At 37.4% G+C, this 20,680-nt stretch overlaps 5 protein-coding genes across 9 annotated transcripts; 4 read left to right on the forward strand and 1 right to left on the reverse strand.

Annotated features, from left to right (window-relative positions):
• Positions 1 to 2,332: 2,332 nt before the first annotated feature.
• On the forward strand, positions 2,333 to 5,084 carry LOC111464559 (vacuolar protein 8-like). 3 transcript variants are annotated; one of them, XM_023108808.1, is made up of 3 exons: positions 2,333 to 2,429; positions 2,521 to 2,616; positions 3,217 to 5,084. In XM_023108808.1, the coding sequence occupies exon 3, from the start codon at positions 3,226 to 3,228 to the stop codon at positions 4,921 to 4,923; it is 1,698 nt and encodes a 565-aa protein (XP_022964576.1). In that variant the 5' UTR covers positions 2,333 to 2,429; positions 2,521 to 2,616; positions 3,217 to 3,225; the 3' UTR covers positions 4,924 to 5,084. The 3 variants fall into 3 exon arrangements, with proteins under 3 accessions (XP_022964576.1, XP_022964578.1, XP_022964577.1); XM_023108810.1 differs by lacking the exons at positions 2,333 to 2,429; positions 2,521 to 2,616 and adding an exon at positions 2,641 to 2,826; XM_023108809.1 differs by lacking the exons at positions 2,333 to 2,429; positions 2,521 to 2,616 and adding an exon at positions 2,838 to 3,108.
• A 1,388-nt stretch (positions 5,085 to 6,472) lies between these two features.
• On the forward strand, positions 6,473 to 9,326 carry LOC111464567 (peroxisomal membrane protein 11E-like). The gene is made up of 8 exons (XM_023108836.1): positions 6,473 to 6,703; positions 7,791 to 7,999; positions 8,143 to 8,217; positions 8,297 to 8,371; positions 8,461 to 8,541; positions 8,611 to 8,706; positions 8,789 to 8,962; positions 9,080 to 9,326. Exons 2-8 carry the CDS (start codon positions 7,808 to 7,810, stop codon positions 9,113 to 9,115), a joined length of 729 nt encoding a protein of 242 aa, XP_022964604.1. The 5' UTR covers positions 6,473 to 6,703; positions 7,791 to 7,807; the 3' UTR covers positions 9,116 to 9,326.
• Positions 9,327 to 10,182: 856 nt separating this feature from the next.
• Positions 10,183 to 12,391, forward strand: LOC111464503 (COP9 signalosome complex subunit 1-like). Its single transcript, XM_023108728.1, has 6 exons — positions 10,183 to 10,659; positions 10,743 to 11,087; positions 11,167 to 11,283; positions 11,353 to 11,438; positions 11,823 to 12,057; positions 12,144 to 12,391. Exons 1-6 carry the CDS (start codon positions 10,273 to 10,275, stop codon positions 12,306 to 12,308), a joined length of 1,335 nt encoding a protein of 444 aa, XP_022964496.1. The 5' UTR covers positions 10,183 to 10,272; the 3' UTR covers positions 12,309 to 12,391.
• Positions 12,392 to 13,113: 722 nt separating this feature from the next.
• LOC111464206 lies at positions 13,114 to 15,599 on the forward strand. The gene is made up of 6 exons (XM_023108301.1): positions 13,114 to 13,175; positions 14,350 to 14,465; positions 14,554 to 14,688; positions 14,756 to 14,911; positions 15,181 to 15,251; positions 15,326 to 15,599. Exons 1-6 carry the CDS (start codon positions 13,114 to 13,116, stop codon positions 15,527 to 15,529), a joined length of 744 nt encoding a protein of 247 aa, XP_022964069.1. The 3' UTR covers positions 15,530 to 15,599.
• Positions 15,600 to 15,722: 123 nt separating this feature from the next.
• LOC111464550 (phosphomannomutase) lies at positions 15,723 to 19,718 on the reverse strand. 3 transcript variants are annotated; one of them, XM_023108793.1, is made up of 12 exons: positions 19,577 to 19,718; positions 19,207 to 19,295; positions 19,015 to 19,059; positions 18,824 to 18,890; positions 18,419 to 18,495; positions 17,724 to 17,759; positions 16,914 to 16,969; positions 16,728 to 16,827; positions 16,524 to 16,619; positions 16,344 to 16,433; positions 16,050 to 16,101; positions 15,723 to 15,916 (listed from the first exon to the last, which is right to left on the reverse strand). In XM_023108793.1, the coding sequence occupies exons 2-12, from the start codon at positions 19,273 to 19,275 to the stop codon at positions 15,867 to 15,869; spliced, it is 738 nt and encodes a 245-aa protein (XP_022964561.1). In that variant the 5' UTR covers positions 19,276 to 19,295; positions 19,577 to 19,718; the 3' UTR covers positions 15,723 to 15,866. The 3 variants fall into 3 exon arrangements, with proteins under 3 accessions (XP_022964561.1, XP_022964562.1, XP_022964563.1); XM_023108794.1 differs by having other exon boundaries at positions 19,544 to 19,706; XM_023108795.1 differs by lacking the exon at positions 19,577 to 19,718 and adding an exon at positions 19,404 to 19,493.
• Positions 19,719 to 20,680: the final 962 nt, after the last annotated feature.

A 20,680-nucleotide genomic window follows, 5' to 3' on the forward strand; every position in this document is an offset into this window, starting at 1 on the left:
TTATGCGGTGGAGTGCCGCAACCAGGAGCACAATGAGGAGCAAGCCTCACATTCACGAGTGATGAAGAGCCTGCATTGATGTTGGCTGAGAAAATGTCCAACTAGTTGATGCTCAAAGAGGAAGAGAAGGTTATAGTGAACCTCCTTACATATAGAGAAGACCAACATATGGTACCCAAACAACGGAGTGAGCAACCACATGACTAGAGATCGATCAAAATTCAAGAAGCTTGATAAGAAGTTCATCAAAAACATGAAGTTTTACGACAGATTAATTGTACCGATACTTGGATGTTAGGTCTAATTCTTTTCCATTCTTCTAAAACTTAGCCCCCACTATGATTATCAAATTTTTAGGGGATTTCCTACCGTGATTAACCACTAGAATGCATCCTAGATCGTCACTTGAGAAATTAGAATATCTTTTATAACTTTATAATTCTTGTTTTTATGTTCCAGTCAGAGCAAGAAAAACTTTATAAAAGGCTCGTAGATTCGAATCACTAGAACATAAGAAGTAGACCTTGCTAGACCTGTTTTTCCATATTCCACATTCCATAGAGTATATATTTATTTATTTAAAATCGATTTTTAATTGATATTCGAATTGTTTAGAATCATAGTATTGTAATTTCCATGTACCGTTTGCAGCTATGTACAATGCTTCTAAAGTGTTCATGATGGCAACCGAAACAAATACTTTGAATATTGAGTCACACAAATACTTACAATTTACCATGCAAAAACCTACATGACACAAGATTCAAATCAAGATTTGAAATCCAAATTTGGCACCACTCTGACATCTCCTACGTCTCTTATGAATGGTCATGTTAGTTACTCCTCACTTCTAAGAGTGAAGTATCGTTATGAAAATTATTTTTATCTATCAAAAATTGAAATAGACTTATTTTATACGGAAGGAAGTGAAATAAATTAATTATATTTAATTTTTAAAATATAATATGTAGGATTAATTTTTCAATGGGACATACTGTTTATTTGTAATTCACTCCATCTCTTATTTAATTTACGTTGATTAACCAAAATAATATAATATATTTATTTAATTATAATAAATGATCTAAAATTAAATAATATAATAAAATGGTTTAAATTACTTTATTTACATACAGTTTTAATACTATTTTACATTAAATTAAACAGTTCTCTGATAAAATTACTTCGTCTCGATTTAATTTGTTTTAATTTATTGTCTAAACATTATATATATTACATGAATAGCGAGCCGACACTGAACGCCGTCACATCAACGTTGTTCGAAGCCCGAGGGCGTGTTCCCACGCGTCTAGATCCACGCGCCCCCCCGTAGACGTGGACGTGTTTCTAAAGTCTCTCGGGTTGCTATCAGTACGCTTGTAGGCAGCTTTTTATTTGCCCCATCATTTTCCGTATTTTAAAAAACCCCCCAATCATTTTCTTAATTATAAAACGACGCCCACGATTTTAACTTTTTCTCTAAATTTTCATATTTCTTTAAATATTTTGAACCAACTAAAAATTTTGGTGAGATTAGATTAATAATTCAAGCCAACCTAATAAAGTTTCAAATCTAGCCCTCTGTTTTTGGGTTGAGTTAGTTTTTCGGGTTGAATTTCTTTTAATTATTTAAAAAATTCCTACTTATTCATAACAATGTTACATTAATAATTAAAATTTTATAAAACTCAAATATTAGGCACTCACAAGTCATAATGTATCACTAATATCAGTTACAAACGTCAAATATTTTTAATTTTCGTAATAATTTTAATATTATGGTATAATTGAATTGGATTATAAAAAGAAAATGTCGGGTCGTCTATTTTTTTTTTAAATAATATGAATTTCTAGGCATAATGACTATATATATATAATTTGTAAATAATTATTTATCTAAAAAAGTATATTCACATAAAAAAAAACGAATAAATATATTTTGGTCAAAGTTTTGACAAAACAGCCCCTTGATACTTGTCCTAGTTTAAAAGTCAAAAACCGGTGGCAATTTCGAAAATTTCAAAATGCTCAAGGACCCAGCCGTAATTTCACAGTCACCACTTCACGCTTTCCGAAAATTTATCTTCTCACACGTGGGTCGAGAAAAAGAAACGTAAACACAATTACAGAAGTCGTTTCAAAATGTGCCACGTCATCACTTTCCAAAGCATATTCAAATTTCATCTCAACGGTTAGATTCTCTGCAACAATGTCCATTCTCCACCGTCCGATCCTGAATCACATTCCATATTTGACATCTTATGATCAATCCACCGTCCGATCCTCAATCGCGTTCTACATTTAACATCTCCATTCCCTTTTCCCAAACAACTCCAACCCTCTCTTTCGCTCTCCACAAACCAACCTGAGAAGAAGACACGAAGCTTCCACTTCAAACAGAGAGATTCATTGAACTTTGATTCTTAAACGTGTGTTGTTGTTTGTACCCACATCTCTCTTTCGTCCGTTACTTTGTTTTTTTAAAAAAATTTGAATCTTTTTTACCGTTTTGTGTTCGAGAAATTAAATTTTGTTTCTGGGTTTCTTCCAATTTCTTGTCACTGCGCCAGATTCAAAGTTACTGCAAAGATCATTACAGTTTTCGGTGTCTTTAAGGTTAGTTCTTGATGCTTTTGCTCTGTTTCTCTGTTTCATTCATGCGATGTGAGGTTTTTCCAAATGGGTTTCTGCAGAAATGTCATTTTAATGGCTTTGAATGCCTTTGAAGCTCGATTATGTTACTTTTCTACGGATTATTTCATGGGTTTTACTGAATTTTCCAAGAACAAATAGATTGTGACCCTTTCCCCTACCTTCTCTTCAAAGGAAAGCCTCTCTCTCTCCTCTTTCTCTCTCTTAAATGGGGCTAAAACTGTAAATATTGCTAAGTTAGCAGCTGACCCTTTTCCTCAAGAAAACGAGGGCCGTTGGATTTTGATCATTTGCAGTCCACCGTCGGGCAAAGATTAGAAATTTTGTGGGATTTTAGCAGTGTCGGCTGTTTTCTGTTGGAGGGATTTGTGGGGGCTTTCTTTGATTCTTCCATGCTCTTCTCTTTATGCTTTGTCCATTTGGCTTTTGTTTTGTTTTTTGTTGCCTAACTTTAAAGTAATTTCACAAATAATTTATAATTTCCTTGTTTATGATTGCAACTGCTCCACTTCCTTTGCCCCATTTCCACACATCTGAGTTTCCTTTTTGTTTTGAGTTTCCCAGATCAGAATTATGGTGGAAGAGGGAGGTGTTGATCGGGGTTCCGGTGGGGCGGCGGCGGCGGCGGAGCCACTTGAATTGTGGCTGTTGCAAGCTCAGAAGCTTGTTCCTCTGGCTCTGGAGAAGGCTATGGAGGTTAAGGTGTTTCCTGGGAGGTGGAAGATGATTGTTTCGAAGCTCGAGCAGCTCCCTTCGCGGTTGTCGGATTTGTCGAGCCATCCATGTTTTTCGAAGAATGCTCTTTGTAAGGAACAATTGCAGGCTGTTTTGAAGACATTGAAGGAAGCCATTGAATTGGCTGAGCTCTGTCTTGGGGAGAAATTCGAAGGCAAGCTAAAAATGCAGAGTGATCTCGACTCGTTGTCTGGGAAATTGGATTTGAATTTGCGCGATTGTGGCCTTTTGATTAAGACGGGCGTGCTCGGTGAGGCTACTTTGCCTCTGTCCGTGTCGGGGTGTTCGTCGCAGTGGGAGTCTACTGACTATAGCAGCATAAAGGAACTGCTTGCTAGGCTGCAGATTGGTCACATGGAATCGAAACACCGAGCGCTTGATAGCCTTGTCGAGATTCTGAAAGAGGATGACGATAATGTTTTGTCGATCTTTGGTCGGAATAACGTTGCTGCTTTAGTACAATTGCTCACTGCAACGTCTCCGTGTATTAGGGAGAAGGCGATCACCGTAATTTGCTTGCTAGCGGAGTCGGGAAGTTGCGAAAATTGGCTTGTTTCGGAGGGTGTTTTGCCATCTCTGATAAGGCTTATTGAGTCTGGTAGTGCTGTAGGTAAAGAAAAGGCTGTTATTTCGTTGCAAAGATTGTCGATGTCAGCTGAAACTGCTCGTGCGATAGTTGGGCACGGCGGGGTTCGACCGCTTATCGAACTATGCAAGACCGGTGATTCTGTAACGCAGGCTGCTGCTGCTTGTACATTGAAGAACATATCGGTCGTGCCCGAGGTTCGACAAACGCTGGCTGAAGAAGGAATCATAAGGGTGATGATCAAGCTTGTGGATTGTGGAATTCTGTTGGGATCAAAAGAATATGCAGCTGAATGCCTGCAGAATCTCACTGCTAGCAACGATGCGCTAAGGAAAGCGGTCGTCTCCGAAGGCGGTCTCCGCTGCATATTGACATATCTCGACGGCCCTCTCCCTCAAGAATCAGCTGTTGGGGCATTGAGGAATCTAGTGAACTCAGTATCAAAGGAAGTTCTGTTATCGCTCGGCTTCCTCCCCCGTCTAGTACACGTGCTAAAATCGGGATCACTCGGCGCACAGCAGGCTGCAGCATCAGCAATCTGCAGGGTATGCAACTCACCAGAGATGAAGAAGCTAATAGGCGAAGCGGAATGCATTCCACTTCTCATCAAACTCCTCGAGGCTAAATCGAACAGCGTTCGAGAAGTGTCGACACAGGCAATGTCAAGCCTCATGACACTTTCACAGAACTGCAGAGAAGTCAAAAGAGACGAAAAGAGTGTCCCTAATCTAGTGCAACTGCTGGATCCAAGCCCCCACAACACAGCGAAGAAGTACGCGGTCGCATGCCTCGGGTTGCTGTCTTCGAGCAGGAAATGCAAGAGGCTGATGATATCATACGGCGCGATCGGGTATCTAAAGAAACTATCGGAGATGGACACGCCGGGAGCGAAGAAGCTGCTGGATAAACTGGAAAAGGGAAAGCTAAGGAGCTTGTTCAGTAGGAAATGAGATGAGATTTGAAGAGCCTTTTGGATGTTAAGTTTCATAAGCTAAATGAAACAATAATGTAGTTTCCACTCTCTCATGAACTCTTTGCCTAAGTGTATGAATATAGTTTCCTTGTATGTTATGGATTTTGAGGTCTAAATCTATTATATTTCTTGTATTTATCCAACATTATCTTAATTTAATTGAAATTAATATGAAAATATTGTTGTAATTTTTATATTTGATTGAAAATATGTATGTACGTACTATAATAATAAGTAGTTGAACTATCTCTTAGGATCACTCAGACGACTATGGGACCCCTTCTTCGTTTTTGGGAGCCTTACAATGAAATTCATGACCATATCCTCCTATTTCCATTAGGGTATATTTATAGGTTGAAGCAAACTTGAGAGCCTTTACCGATTATTGAGAATGAGTCTCACATTGGCTAATTTAGGGAATGATCACGGGTTTATAAGTGAGAAATATTATCTCCATTGGTATGAGACCTTTTGGGGAAGCCCAAAGCAAAGCTTCCTAACATGGTATGGGAGCCATGCCCTAAACTTAGCCATGTCAATAGAATCCTCAAATATCGAACAAAGAATAGTGAGTCTCGAAGGTGTAGTCAAAAGTGACTAAAGTGTCGAACAAAGGGGTGTACTTTGTTCGAGGGCTCCAGAGAAAAGAGTCGAACCTCGATTAAGGGGAGGCTATTCGAGAGCTCCATAAGCCTCGAGGGGAGGTTTATAGTGTACTTTGTTGGAGGGGAGGATTGTTGAGGATTATTGGGAGTGAGTCCCACATTGGCTAATTTAGGGAATGATCATCGGTTTATAAGTGAGGAATACTATCTCCATTGGAATGAGACATTTTGGAGGAACCTCAAAGCAAAGCCGAGAGCTTATGCTCAAAGTAGACAATAACATAATTTTCGTGTTACCTTGGCGCACCGTATTCAATGAGTCATTAGCCTCCTTTAGTATCTCTTTCTTGATATCTTCATCAGTAGGGATGCATAATCGTCCACACCATAAGGGGTCGTCGTCGGACGATAATGGAAACTCTTCTACTTAGACTGTCTCATCCTATTACTAGACTCGTTACACACGTGGATCCTACCTCTGAGCAAAAATAATCAATTTTCTTTGCTATGAGTTGGGTAGTTGCACTCATATTGGTTGAACCATGGAGTACCATGAGCATAGGCACCACGAGCCATCTATGCTTAAGCTCCATGAAACTCGGTTCACAAGCTTGGTTTAAACAATTTAGATCAAATACATATTTTATTAAATTGGAAAGTAAAGCCTCAGTTGCTTACAAAAATGGTAGAACCATTCAAAAGTATACAGAGGATAAACACCAATATTTGTTGAATTACGAGTTTGAATTTGGATTTGGATTTGGATTTGGATTTGAATCATGTCCTCGTTGGAAGGTGTGCCAACAAATTCTCCTTATCATTATCAACGGTCACGATCATTTTGATCTTGTGTGCCAAAAGAACTGTTGTGAGATGGCCAAACGGGGGATTTAACGTCGTCGCTACCAACCCTGCGCCATTTTGGAGGAACAAGAAACGACAACGAATCGCTTACGCCCTGTTATGGAGAAATATAGATAAACGTTGTTTTGCTTCCTTCTTTGGAATTGCTAACTCCGAGGCTCCTTCTCTTTCTATCTCTTCATTCATTTCTCTACCAGGCCGATTCAACTGGGGTTGCGGCGTAAGATTTTTCATTTCGGCGGGTCGTATTTGCTGAAACCGACTCCCCTGATCTGGGTTTGTGATTAGGTACCCAATTAAATTAATCGCTCTGACCGTTTTCTTCTCTTGATTGTTTCAATTTTGTGATGTTTTTATGTGCTTCTGCTTGTTCTGTTGTTCTAGGGATTGGTTTGACTCGCACTTGGTGTGGGGGTTTTGTTCTTTTAATGTTTTCTCGATTTGTGAATTGTGGGGTTTTGCCTCTTGGGATTTTAATTGCTTTGTTAATGGAAGTTTTGAAGTCAATTCTGTGATGGATTGGGTAGCGTCGTCTTCATATGCTTGGCTAAGTAGCTCACGATCAGCCTTAGTTTTGGGGACCGATTGGCAATCTCATAGGGCTGCTGCTATCTCGTATTTGTTTGGTTACTTCTTTCTCTTGGTACTTTGTGAGCGCTTGTTTGCTGGTGGTTTGTTCCTTTTGAATTGTTTGTTTTTTTGATTCCGAGTTTACTTTTTCCCTTTTGATAATCGAGGTATAGGTCCCACTCCTTGGATTATCTGCAATTCATCCTGGAGAGACAATCAGGGTTTAAAGTTTTTCAAATTTCAATCTGGGCCTCTTGCTGGGAGTTTATGTGGAATGTTTAGATGTTTGGTCTTTTACTTGACTGGAGCTCTCTTTTATTGTTTGGCTCCTTTTGGTATGCTTTGTTTTGTATATCTTGTATGGAAAAAGTATAGGATGGGGCCTTACCCTTCGCCTATCTTGTTAGATTAATAGGTATATGCTGAAATTAAGAGATTCAATGTCTTTGGTTGAAGAACATACAAGATTTCTGGATTTCTCATGAGTTTGTTTCATTTATTAACCTATACATGCCCTCAAGAACCATTTAATTGAACTTAAGAAGAAGGTTCATATTAGTTAGCAGACAACCAAATTCACTGGTCGTTCCAACGTAATACGTTTCTCATCGTTTGAATCTAATGTTCTCTGTCACCAAGTGTTATGGGAATCGCAAGAAATCTAGATGGCTTTGTAATGACTTTGTTCTTCTCTTTGCGATTACTTGCTTAATTTTGTTTGTTTCGTGTCGTTTAATTATATTGATTCCCTTACTTTTTTCCGTTTGTTCGATTCATGATGTCTTGCTGCATTTTGACTTTGAAGGTGCGTAGTTTTGAAAGATGAGTAAGCTGGATGCGACCCGAGCAGAACTTGCTCTTCTAGTTCTGTATTTGAATAAAGCAGAAGCTAGAGACAAAATATGTAGAGCTATACAGTACGGTTCCAAATTCTTGAGTAACGGCGAGCCTGGTACGGCACAGAATGTTGACAAAACTACCAGCTTAGCTCGAAAAGTTTTCCGTCTTTTCAAGGTCTGCCTTTAAAGACTGTTCTTTCTTGGGATATTAGTTCATGATCAGTGTGTGAGGCATTTACTTGATCTTCTCATGTTGGTTCCAAGATCTTATAATTGGTTTATGTATGTTTTTTTCATGCTTTTAGTTTTGGTTTACAGTTTGTGAATGATCTGCACGCTCTTATTAGTCCAACCCCTCAAGGAACTCCCCTTCCTCTTGTTCTGCTCGGAAAGGTATCAGAATGGCCATTTTTTATTTTCTTATCAATCATCAATGGTAGCTTTTCTGAGTTCTACTTGCTCGTGTTTCCAGTCCAAAAATGCATTGCTATCGACTTTTCTATTCCTCGACCAAATCGTTTGGCTCGGTAGAACAGGCATCTACAAAGTATGGCGGTTTCTTTCTTCAATTTCGATGCTATATTTATGAATTTCAACACTTGAGTCTGATTTCTTATGTGTTATGTCTACAAACAGAATAAGGAACGCACTGATCGTATTGGAAGGATTTCTTTGTTCTGTTGGATGGGCGCGTCATTCTGTACCGTGTTAGTTGAGGTATGTTCATTTGACTTGTAAATGATTCAATAATTCGAGTTTTGAAGTTTTCTGTTCTTACAATGTCAGCTTGGAGAGATCGGAAGGCTATCCGCTGCAATGAAGAAGCTGGAGAAGGATCTTAAGGAGAAGAATAACAATCAACAGGAAGTGTGTTATCATCAAGTGTGTAATCAGTTGTCAAATAAATCATTGATCCTTATTTATATACATTAGTATTTACTTCGATTCGTTTTTGCGAGCGTAGGACGATAAATACCGTGCAAATCTTAAAAAATCAAATGAAAGGACCTTGGCCCTGGTTAAAGCATCCATGGATTTACTCGTCGCTGTTGGACTACTTCAGTTGGCACCGAAGAAAGTCACTCCACGTGTCACGGGCGCTTTAGGATTTGTTAGCTCACTGATCTCTTGCTATCAGGTATGCCTAAATTATAGATTGTTCCTTAAAGATACAAATCATGTGTAGAATTATGGAGGGGTGGATCATGTCTCGAGATCGGTCGGTTTTAACATTTGATGGATGACGCATGTGCAGTTGCTTCCTCCGCCATCGAAACTGAAGGCGTCGTGAAGAAGGAAGGGGAGATGCCTCAGGAGTGGATGAATGGAAGGTGATTTGAATGAAATAACCAGTTGAATTTGTGTGTTGTTATAATGGAATATGGTGTTTTTTTTATGTAGTCTGCAGTCCCCTTAGAAGGGTAGGGTGACCTTGAAATGTCTCTTTGATAACATTATTCCCTTAAAATAAATAGATGCTGTTGTTCTTTTGCGTCCTTAAACTTTCATTTATAGGGATGTCAGCGACGTGGTCAACTCACGCAATCGTCGACCTCTTACTAGGAGATTCCTGGTGTGAAATTCATTATCTTATATTCCTGTCATTTTGTTTCATTTTTTTATCTCTATAAAAAAAATTTATTTATTTTACGTAAAAGAAATTTCATTGTTTATTATTCTTACAAAAAAAAACTTTTTTTTATTTTTCCATATAAACTATTAATGGGTGATGGTTCAAATTATTATTATTATTATTATTTGTAAATTGACATGATTTTTCAAATCTAAAAAAAGAGGACAAAAGAAAATAAATGGTTTATTTATTTATTTATAAATTAATAGTTGAATAAAGAATTAATGCAACTAAAAACTCAAGACAGGTTAAATTTTACTAAAAATATTTATATAATTAAATTTTACTGATCCATTGTCACATCAATTATAATAAATGGTAATCATATGCATTTTAATTTTCATCTTATTTGTAAGAAAAGAAAAAAAAAAACTCCAATTGTATCTTTTTAATTCATTATTTTATCTCTCTGTATTTTTTTATAAATTGAAAAATTCTATTGAATTTGTTATATACTAATGATTTATTATTTAATTTTTTAAATGAATTATTATCATTAGATAGCACATACAAAATAAATTTGATATATATTTAAAAAACATATATTACTTTTTTAGTTCATGTAGTTTTATTTCCCTATGTTATTATTATTTATGGATGCTAAATAAATTATTCAAATATTTATTAATTGATGTAATTTTGAAAATATTTAAAGATATTTAGTTGATTATAAAAAGATGAGATGAGACTAATTAGTTCAACTAAAGAGCCAACAATTCCCTCTCACCCACTTCAAGAAATAAACGGCTACAATAACAAGAATCTTTCCCTCCGGCCATACTCCGGCGAAACTCCGGTGTAATCGACAAACGAACATGTGGGAAGGCGGATCCAGTAGAAACCTCGACATCACTTTTCAAGAATGCAATTCTATGATCCCTTACCTACCATTCTTGATGGGCAACCAATTCGACATTCAAGCCTACGCCGACAAATACCCGACTAGAACCAAGATCATACGCCTCCTAGCCCTCGCCCATCACTGCCACGGCCGCAACGACGATCGAGAAATAGAAGCGCTCAAAATCGCCTATAAAGAGGCCAAGAAGGGCAAGGACGTGCAACTATTCGCCACAGTCATCGAGAAAATCAATGGAAGATTATACCCAGAGTACGACATGGATGAAGATTGGTGCAATGAAGTGATAAGAAACTGGGAGGAGAATAGGGTGAGATTAGGAGAAGAGGCATCGAAATGCCAGGTATGAACGAACGAACGAACAGATTAATAAAAATAATGGGTTTGATCCATCGATGCTTATTTGTTATAAATGAATTAACGTAGGACGATTACGAGAAAGGATTGGCTTACGCGGAGGACGACACAAAAGCTGCATGCAAGAAGGCAGCAAATATGTTCTACATGCATGGGGAAGCAGATGCTGCTAGAGTATGGTACTTGGCTGCCATACGTTACTGCAGGGTTGAGGTGGAGTATTGGGAGATGTTCATGCGCTTTGTTTTGTTGTTCATCGAGTGGGGCAACTTTCCAAGAGCCCAATACACTGCCATTGAAGGCCTCAAGCATAAGCACGATTTCAACATGGACTCCTTTACTGAAAATACTCTCCATTCTACCATTGGCTTGACTTCCATTAGATATAGATCGTTTACGCACGCCGCGCTTCGGGTTTGGTTTTTTGTTTTTGGTTTTTTTGTTTCTTTTGTTTTATGTTATCGGGTTGTGTTTATATGTGGCGTATTTGTAGTTCTTGCAAACGGGTAAAGAAGTGGGTAACCAATTTTCGATGATTCTGGCTGATCATGATATTGCAACGTATGGTGCGTTGTGTACACTTGCAACGTTTGAGCAAGAGGAGTTGCAGGTATCGATTTTAATGGTGGTATGCACGAAGAATGATATGAGCTGATTATCGGGTTTTTAATATGGGCAGGATTGTATTTTTGAGAATAAGGATTTTCAATCTTATTTGGATTCAATGATTGAAGTCAAAGAGCTTCTCCATGATTTCTGCTCAAGGTCAGTATCGGTGTACAAAAAGTCTGTATCCTTCTTTATCTCTAAAAACAGGGTGTTCTAAACACTCGAGCTATTCCATCCCCGTCGTCCATGGAACCCGTTCTAAATTATCCACCTTTTGTGAGATTATTTCTGAAGTAATCATAAAAAACAGTTTATGTTAGGAACCACGACCTCCTCCATAATAGTATGATATTGTCCACTTCGAACATAAACTGTCGTGATTTTGCTTTTGGTTTCCCCTAGAGACCTCGGAGATAGTATTCCTTATAAACCCATGATTTTCTTATTAATTAGCCGACGTGGGACTACTTCTCTCAATAATTGAAACTTTTTAAAGTCGGGAGTGAAATTATTATTATTATTTTTTACCTTTTTGTGCAGAGATTATTCTTCAGTCTTCCGACATCTTGCTAATCTTCGAGAATGGTTATTGTTCGACATACATTTATTCGATCGATTCGAGGAATTGCATGAAAAAATAAGAAAAAAAGCTATTGTCCAATACGTTCGACCATTTTCGGTGATTGATTTGAAGACGATGGCAGAGATTTTCAACACAAGCGTTGAAGATCTTAAGAAGGAACTTGTAACTTTGATACTTGATGACCAAATTAAGGTCTTGGATTTTGAAGCTCACATCTCAGCTTTCTAAAATTTTGGTCATTTCTTGTTACTAATCTTCAACAATCTTTTGTGTTGCAGGCCAAGATTGACTCAATTGAAAACGTTCTTCACGTACGAACAGACGATACCATAGCCAATTTCAAAAAACTTCTAGAACGTTGTAGTGAAATTGAACGTGATGCGAGGACCATTCTATTATTTAACGCAGTATTTAACTATCCATTAGTTCGCAACGAAGAATGATTTGTTTCATGAGATGATAGAAAGTCTTGAAATTTCTTGACATAGTTCATGTGATGACGATCTGTATGGAAGGACAAATTTGTTGATGCCTCGACATCGTTTTTGAATCTCCTTTTTTAGTTCATTTCACTCCGTTGGTGCTGTTAGGTATGAAAATTTGAAAATTGAAGTCGTTCATGGTTCAAACTCAATATTGAACTTCACTTCATGTATCGGAGTAATCCTGACAATTAATTAAAAAATACGCCGAGGAACTCCAATCTTTGTGTCTCTAACATCAATCATATTATAGCCCAATAGCTTTAAAAGTATCTTGCTATATCGGATTTGTTTATTTGGCTTCAATTTAATGACTTGTAATTAATTTCTAACGTGAATCAAACATAAATGATATTGAGTCGTCTAGTCTAATAATCAATAATAGATAGGCTAAACCAAATAGCCATGGAATAGTGTTCCATTTTTAAATAGAATCAGCTCTTAACTTGGTCCAATTTTTTACGAACAAAAGGAGGTTGAACGATCGAAAAAGTAAGTCTCACGTGCCTACACGTGCACTCCTCCAAAGAATCATTTAAATAGTGCCCTGTTCAAGATTTTTGGGAAGGAGTCCTACGTTAGCTAATTTAATCTTGTACGCTTAATACCTCTAGCAACGTTGATTTTCATCGCCGACGAAACGTGGGTTTCAGAAATTGTAGAATTTAATAGATCTATGTTATATGTGTTTGAAAGATTGTGATACGTCGTGGAAGTGAAGAGGAGAGAGCAACAAAGGAATACAGGAGATGAAGAGCGACGGAAAATGTCGTCGGAGATGGTTCCAGGAAGAGAGAGGACATTGTCAGAATTTCGCGAGGAAAACGGGTAAAGAAGACGAAGTCCGTGGATCTCGAGTCGATCTGGATCGGGTATCCAATCGGCGATCCAATACCGCAGCCATCTGTCTGCAGCCCTAATACCCTCGCAGCCTGAAACCAAATTCGTTACCTCGGCCCAAACGTATGCAGCTCGAAGTCAAGCCCACACTGTCTTGGCCCAGACCTACAGCAGCCCGACACTGGCTGGCGACCCGCGCCTCGACTCAACTCGACATGCACACGCGTCAGTGCCCCGTTGTGTCACATGTCACACCTACAACTAAACAGCCCCTCGACTCATATGACTTAAACAGCTCGGCTCGACTTCGCGGCTCCGAAATCAGCTTCTCAACTCGGTAAATGAAATCAGCTTCTCAACTCGATAAAGGACAATTTGACCAATTTGACCAATTTTCACTTTTTCGCCCATCCCAAAGTTGATTTTGACGTGTACTCAAATTCAGGAAAACGTCATCAACCAAGTTAGTGGTGGTCTTACAATGGATAGACTGGACAATGGTTTGATGTATGACGACACGTGCCTAGTGGCCCCTGAACGAGTCATTTATGCTTTATACTTATGATGCTTTGATGATGACATATGATGACGTGAATGAATTATATGATGATGCCTTATGATGTTTTACGATGATTATAATGTGTTATTTGATGACATTGTATGAGGATGACGATGCAAGATGGGAGTTTTCTTAATATAGCATTATTTTCTATATTAAGATGAGATGTCATGTTGCATTACGACGACGATGAGACGACGATTTTTCTAGGGCATAACCCTAATTAAGGTTAATGAATGAATGAAGACAAATGCACATATATTACTGGAAGTAATATAAAAACAGAAGTTAGGGTTGTGTCAAAAGACAATTTCAAAGATGAGAAACCATAGGGACCTCATGCATTTCTATGTATACATAAACATCAGGCTACTTCCTCTTTTACGATGATGAGTATGGATGCAATATGCTACGAGGCATGACACTCAAGAGGATGCTGACTCGACTATGATGTGTTGAGGGGGTGAATTGCCTAGGAATTCACGCTCGTACGTGTGAGTTGTGTGTAGGGAAGAACTATCCATCTAATTTAGTACCAAATGAAAATGTTAGTAACTACAAATTGTATTTTGATGAGTATAAAAGAAGTGATTTGAATTGAAGGGTTGTCAAGGGTTTTGAGGATGCTCGGAATAATGATAGCGCCCGTGTTTCCTCTAGTGAACGCCGTCTCCCCTCTGACACAAATAGCAACGCAAGCCGACGTGGACATATCGCCGGTGAGCTTCACCCTAACAGTGTCCCAATACTTCCCTCGCTTCCTTACAGTGCTTCAACTGACCCCTCACTTCTTCGCATCCTTCTTAGTGACTCAGAATCTGAACGCCAGAATTTGCCTCGACTCATTCCACACCACATTGATATCCGCCCATCAGCTCTCCGCCGTCTCCATCAACCTCGTCGAGGTTTCCCGCTGCCTCCTTCTCGCCCATGAGAATACCGGTAAACACACCCTCTTTCTTTCTTTATCTATCAAGATTTTGATATTGATTTCTTGCTCCCTTTTTAGATACTGAGCTTCTCGAGCGCAAGATGCTCGAATTGCTGCCTCCAGAACACAACGATGATCTTGGCGACATTGACTTCACCAACTGTGTTTCTATTCATTTAAGGGATTTTAGACGCATTGTTCATCAAGAGCTCTCTGTGTCCTACCGAGATCGAGGTAACCCATTTCTTTCCTTCTCTTTTTTTCTAATTTAGGGGATGACTGTGGGTTGGGTTTATAAGTAAGGAAGAGGGAGTCCCAGATTGATTTAAGGGATGATCATGGGTTGGGTTTATAAGTAACCAATACGTTTCTATTGGTATGAGGTGCTTTGGGTTGAGGTGTTTTGGGAAAGCCCAAAGCAAAATCACGTGAGCTTATGCTTAAAGTGGACAATAACATACTAATATAGAGGGTCGTTACTCCTAACATTAAGCTTGTTACAGTTTGCATTACCACATCGGAGTCTCAAATCAAGCTATCCGTCGGCGACAAAAAGACCATTCTTACTCGAGAGGTATGAGAAAATTTGGTGTAAGATTCGAAAGGGTTGGAACTGAAAAGAGGGTAATAATGTATGTGGTGGTGCAGAGAGGAGAATATGTGAATATCAATCCTCAAGAAGGAGTCGAGACTCGATTTGAATTCAGTATCCATCCCACTTCGTTTTTCAATAATCTGACTGATAAATCCAGAAGGGTTTGGTTCTTGAAGACTACTAATTCCTTCAGTATAATTTGCGTTCCTTTTGCATGTTGTGGTTGCTATTTGATGTATTTTCCCCCATGTTCTTGAACAGTGTTGATATTGTTTGAATGTTTTCTTCTGATTCGTTGATATCAAAGGGATTGCAAATATATGGTGTCAATTTTCTTGTACAGAAAGAATTAGATTAAGTCGACCCTTTACGAGCCGTATATAATTCTCTATTTTATGAATCAGGGAGAACTAATTATTACCAAAGAAAGCAGCAGATAGATGGTGCTAGTTTTCTCCAAACCATGAATAAAGATTTATTTGTTGAAGTTCATATAATATCTTAATCATTCCCAATTATGAATAAAAGCTACAAAAGTTCTTCATAGTCATACAGATAAAATTTCATACCTTCTGCTTAGGCTCTCGGAATTTCTTATAAAAATATGGCTCGACACTGCTCTACGGTATCATCGGGGCTAATAACTGCAAAAAANAAAAAAAAAAAAAAAAAAAAAAAATATCACCCTGATTTAGGAATATGCAAGTAACAAAAAGAAAAGGAAAAAGGAATAAACAAACAGAAGCAAATTTGCTAGTAATACTGAAGGGAGCAGACCTTTGTGGCCTATAGTTCGTTCAGATTCATAAATTTCATGATCATTTCCTCCCTGTTCAAAAACAAATGCAACAGGATTATGTCATTAACACCAAAATAAAAAATTCAGTTGGAGCACTGAAAAGACAACATTTTCCAGTCAATTTGAATGAACTCATAAGCATTCGGGCACGCAATATCAAATATGAACACGAGTCACAAGACCCTGAAGAGATGACAACCAAACAACAAAGAAGGAAAAACCAATCAAAACTAAGCTGGAAGAAAATTGTCGACAAGAATTCTAACAATAACCTTGTAAGTTTTATCGCCAAAGAAGTGGATTTCTTGAAAGTCTTCAAGATACCTCAAGCAATATGTCTTGTCCCAACCTTGAGGAAAGACCTGTATTTGATAATTAGCATGGTCGAAATAGATATCAGTCGTGCTGTTTACTTATTTACGATGATAATGCTGAAATTAAACTTTACTTACATCAAAGCTTATTTGCCCTCCAATGGAGAATGTCAAATTCAGATGTGCAAATTTCTCCCTAAGAATAGAGACCATTTTGGGGCGTATATTCTGGACCTGAATGTAGATTGCAAGATATATCTCAACTCATGTCCTCAAAATAAAAATGCGAGTTAAAACCAGAGATGCTGACACGACTTCCGAAAAATTGGGATTAGTGTTCACCTTATCATACTTCTCAAATTCATCTCTTTCTTCTTGGCTGCAGTTTCGCCCAATTGGTGAGACATTAAGCATTCCATTTCGGAACTCTATAAATGTTCCCCTAAAGATGAAAGAAGATAACAATCTGAAATATATCATCTGAAATCAGATACACAAGAAAAAATTTCAAGGCTCCAGCCCACTAACCTTTTTATAGGGATATCCAAGTCAGCAATATAATGAAGCGTAAAGTTGATAAGATTCTGCATTTTTTGGCATTAGATCAGTTCAGAATACCAATGCTCTATCAGCTACTTTTCATGAGAACAAATAGGATGCGAAGTTTATGGATTTCTCATTACATTGAATCACAAGGTAATTATCTTTTCAAACGCTTGATGTTATTACTTTTTTTTGTAAGGATAATGAATACTTATATTTGCATGAGATAAACTGACCATAAGACTTTGACAAATGTACCTTGCAGCTCAATTCCCGTGCAATATCTAGCTTCCAACTACTTTCTAATCATTTTTTCCTTACCTTCAACGACAATCCTACTGACTCTCACTCTCACTTCCCACCATCTCTGCCACTACTATTACTTTAGTGATTTCTTCAGACAAATTCTCCCACTCCACATGCACAGCTTCTTTCATCTTCCTAACTCCCTTTCTACCCTGCTTTTCCCCTTTCTAGAATAGTTGAACCTTATTTAGTGGCCTATCAATAGCATATGCAACATTTCATTTAACTTTATGAGGACATGCTATATCTCTCGAAATTTCACAATTAGTTCAATCAATGATCGGTTGTGACATATGAGAACAGGTAATTGTGCACAAAGGTACTAATCTAATGGCCTCAAACATGCAGACTACCTGCAATCATTCCTTTTGTCCCAGTCAGGAGATGCCCTGGTTACCCCGAGAATGGTTCATAAATAAATGGAACAATGGGAGAAAGGTTCATAAATAGATGGAACAATGGGAAAAAAAAGAATAAGTTATATATTACCTTGAGATTTTCTTCTCCAATATGAGATTTCAAGCTCTGCACAGATGGAATGGACATACAATCACAAAAAAAATGGATCAAGTACAGAAAATAAAGTAACATAAGAATATATTATAAGGGTTTCAAATGAAAGTTGGTCAAGCTCAAATAAGCAGGGAAGTAGTCAAAGAACTGCAGTTTCAAATAGAGTAAATCAGCACCTGCGACATTATAAATCTTAAAAGAAAAATGTTGTCATTCATAAGTTTTCCGTTCTTTCACCTGAGACATGTTTTTCTTTATTCATTTAATGTGAGATCATTGAACTACCATGAAGGAATGAAGAGGAAGCATCTAAGTAAACAATGGCTTTGAAAATCAGGAAACCTTGATATAGAAATATAATATAACGAAAATATTTACTTAATTAATTCCTAACCATGGTCTTTCTTATCAAAAACTGTTATTCAGCCAATCCTTCTTGTTCAGTGAGAGGTCAAATAGCATGATTGGATTTATCAGAAAGTCGATATCCATTGAAATGAGGGAACAATTGACAGATTTATGCTCTTGAGATCACTTGGTCCCAAAAAGATACACAAATTCATGCACACATGTACAGTTATATTGAACATCAGAGTAACATTAAAAGGCCATCATCACCCATCAGACATCTAACTAATTGTATAAAATCTAGATCGAGATGCAACCAGTACCTGGGTGCCAATGAGCTTCCCATCTTTATGTGCCACAAGTCCATTCTCAGAGAACACATAATCATAGTCATTAATAACTACATAACAAGCATAGATTATTAGATTATATTACAATCACAAACATTCTCTATTTAATGCTCTGCACAAGCTTATGAAAAAGAAAAACAGTAAAACGAAAACTTGGAAGAGCAGACAAAAATGAGGAAGATTACCAATATTCTAAATCAAGCAAAGACCATGGACAGAACATCATAATCAAGGAACAAGATAAATGAGTGCATATATAAAATTTCTAAGCGACAAATACTGAACACATTGTTTCGTTTGACAGTTGGCACACAATAAATCAGTTGCTCCAAGTAACTTGCCATGAAAGAAAAGAATCAAAGTCCATTAAAAACTTGCCTGAATTTCCAAGCTGTTCTGAGATCTTTGAAAGGTCAGATCCTCCCACAACACCAACTGTAACAACCTGTAGTATTTATAAAGATGAGAAAACTTCAATAGATTTCGAGCTTACAGGGAGAAAATAAAAAAGAAGAAAGAAGAAAAATGTTCTGCATAGATGCTTCTTTTCATTGCAGTAAATCCGATACCTTTCGGAGCTCTTCCATAAATTTGAACATCTGTGGAGTAGCACCCTGAAATTTAACAAAAATTTTCCTTCAAAAAGATACTCCACACAAACAATATGGAACAAAGTATCATATAACGATGACTGAATACTGATACGATAACATTCATCATCCAACAGATCAACTAACATCAGGAAACATATTTTTCTTTACCTTTCTGGGAGCTGTTAGAGTTCCATCGACATCGAATAAAGCAATGACTCCAGGTCTCCTCACAGCCATTAGACTCGATATCTTTCCTTCTGCCAACAGAAACAACATTCGCTATTACAACCTGATCGAATATCTTCAGATCGCTTTTGGTAGAAACATAAACCCAGAATTCATTGCTTAAACAAGATCAGCATTACAATTTTATAGAACTCAAATCTCCAAAAACCACAGGGGAATTATAACTCGCAGCAAAACACTAAGGCCTAGGCAGATTCATGATACAAACAGATGGTATAATATATAGAAACAGAAATGAAGCTGAATTAATTGGTCATACAAGGAGAAAACGAAAAGGCAATGTAAGAAATACTTGAGCTTAAAGATCGCGTCACTGAAGTGGAAGCAGATCTCAAATGGCGGAAGCTGATAGCTTCTTCGTGGAGGAATATGCGGATGAAATCTTGTGAAGTGAACTTGCGATTGAAACTTCAACGACGTGCGCTTCAGATCTGCTGCCTATTGAATAAGAAAACCGAACCGAACCGAACCGAACCGAACCGAGCCATATGGATTTGGTTGAGTTCCATTCCTCGGTCCGATTTGATTCCTTACCCACCGGGCACGACTTGCATGGAATCTTCCTCGTTTTTTCTAATCGTTGATTTTGAAAAGATTTTTCAACAAGTTTTTTCAAACAAAACTTAATGCACAAGATTAGAAAAATGAATAATATTATTTTCCACCGTTTTGTGAGGTAAGTAGGTATTTGGACCAAACCAAGACTTCACGTTGATTGAATTGGTAACCGAACCCACCCAACCTAACTCGAAATTATTTCACAACCCAACTCCAAAAGGTTACAAAGTCGCTTGAATAAGAATTTTATGATGCTCTATTGCTAACCTAGTGAATTCTACTAGGATTGTGCCTCCAACAACCAAAAGGTTACAGAGTCGCTTTGTCTCATATTTATACACCGATGGTAGAGTTAAGCTCATATGAATATTATAATTAGAACAAACTCAAATAAGCTAAATTATTTGAATCAATAGTTGATGGCAGATTAGTAGTAAATATTGAAATGGTGAGTTCAAACTCACTAAAATATGAATAAGATAATTAGACAATTATAAATCATGAGATATGCTAATTCATGCAAGCAAACTACTTATTTGAATAATTTTATACATGACGGTAACATTGGAGAGTTCGAAGCTATGAAACTATGAAGCTAAGTGTATAATTTTCAACCTCATATTTTCTAAACATTATTACCATTACCAATTATTTTGAAGATGTACCATAGAACTTGTCAATTTTGAGTATACTACCTTTTCTATTTATTCAAACTATCATAATGTATTCAATAAATTTATTCCGCTCGCTATCACGAGAGAGATTACTGTAAAGCTTACAAAATCATAAAAGCAAAATTGATACCAAGCTAAAATGACCGTAGCATAAAATTAGGAAA

This window comes from Cucurbita moschata, unplaced genomic scaffold (genome assembly GCF_002738365.1).
Source record: "Cucurbita moschata cultivar Rifu unplaced genomic scaffold, Cmos_1.0 Cmo_Scf00030, whole genome shotgun sequence".
NCBI lineage: Eukaryota > Viridiplantae > Streptophyta > Magnoliopsida > Cucurbitales > Cucurbitaceae > Cucurbita > Cucurbita moschata.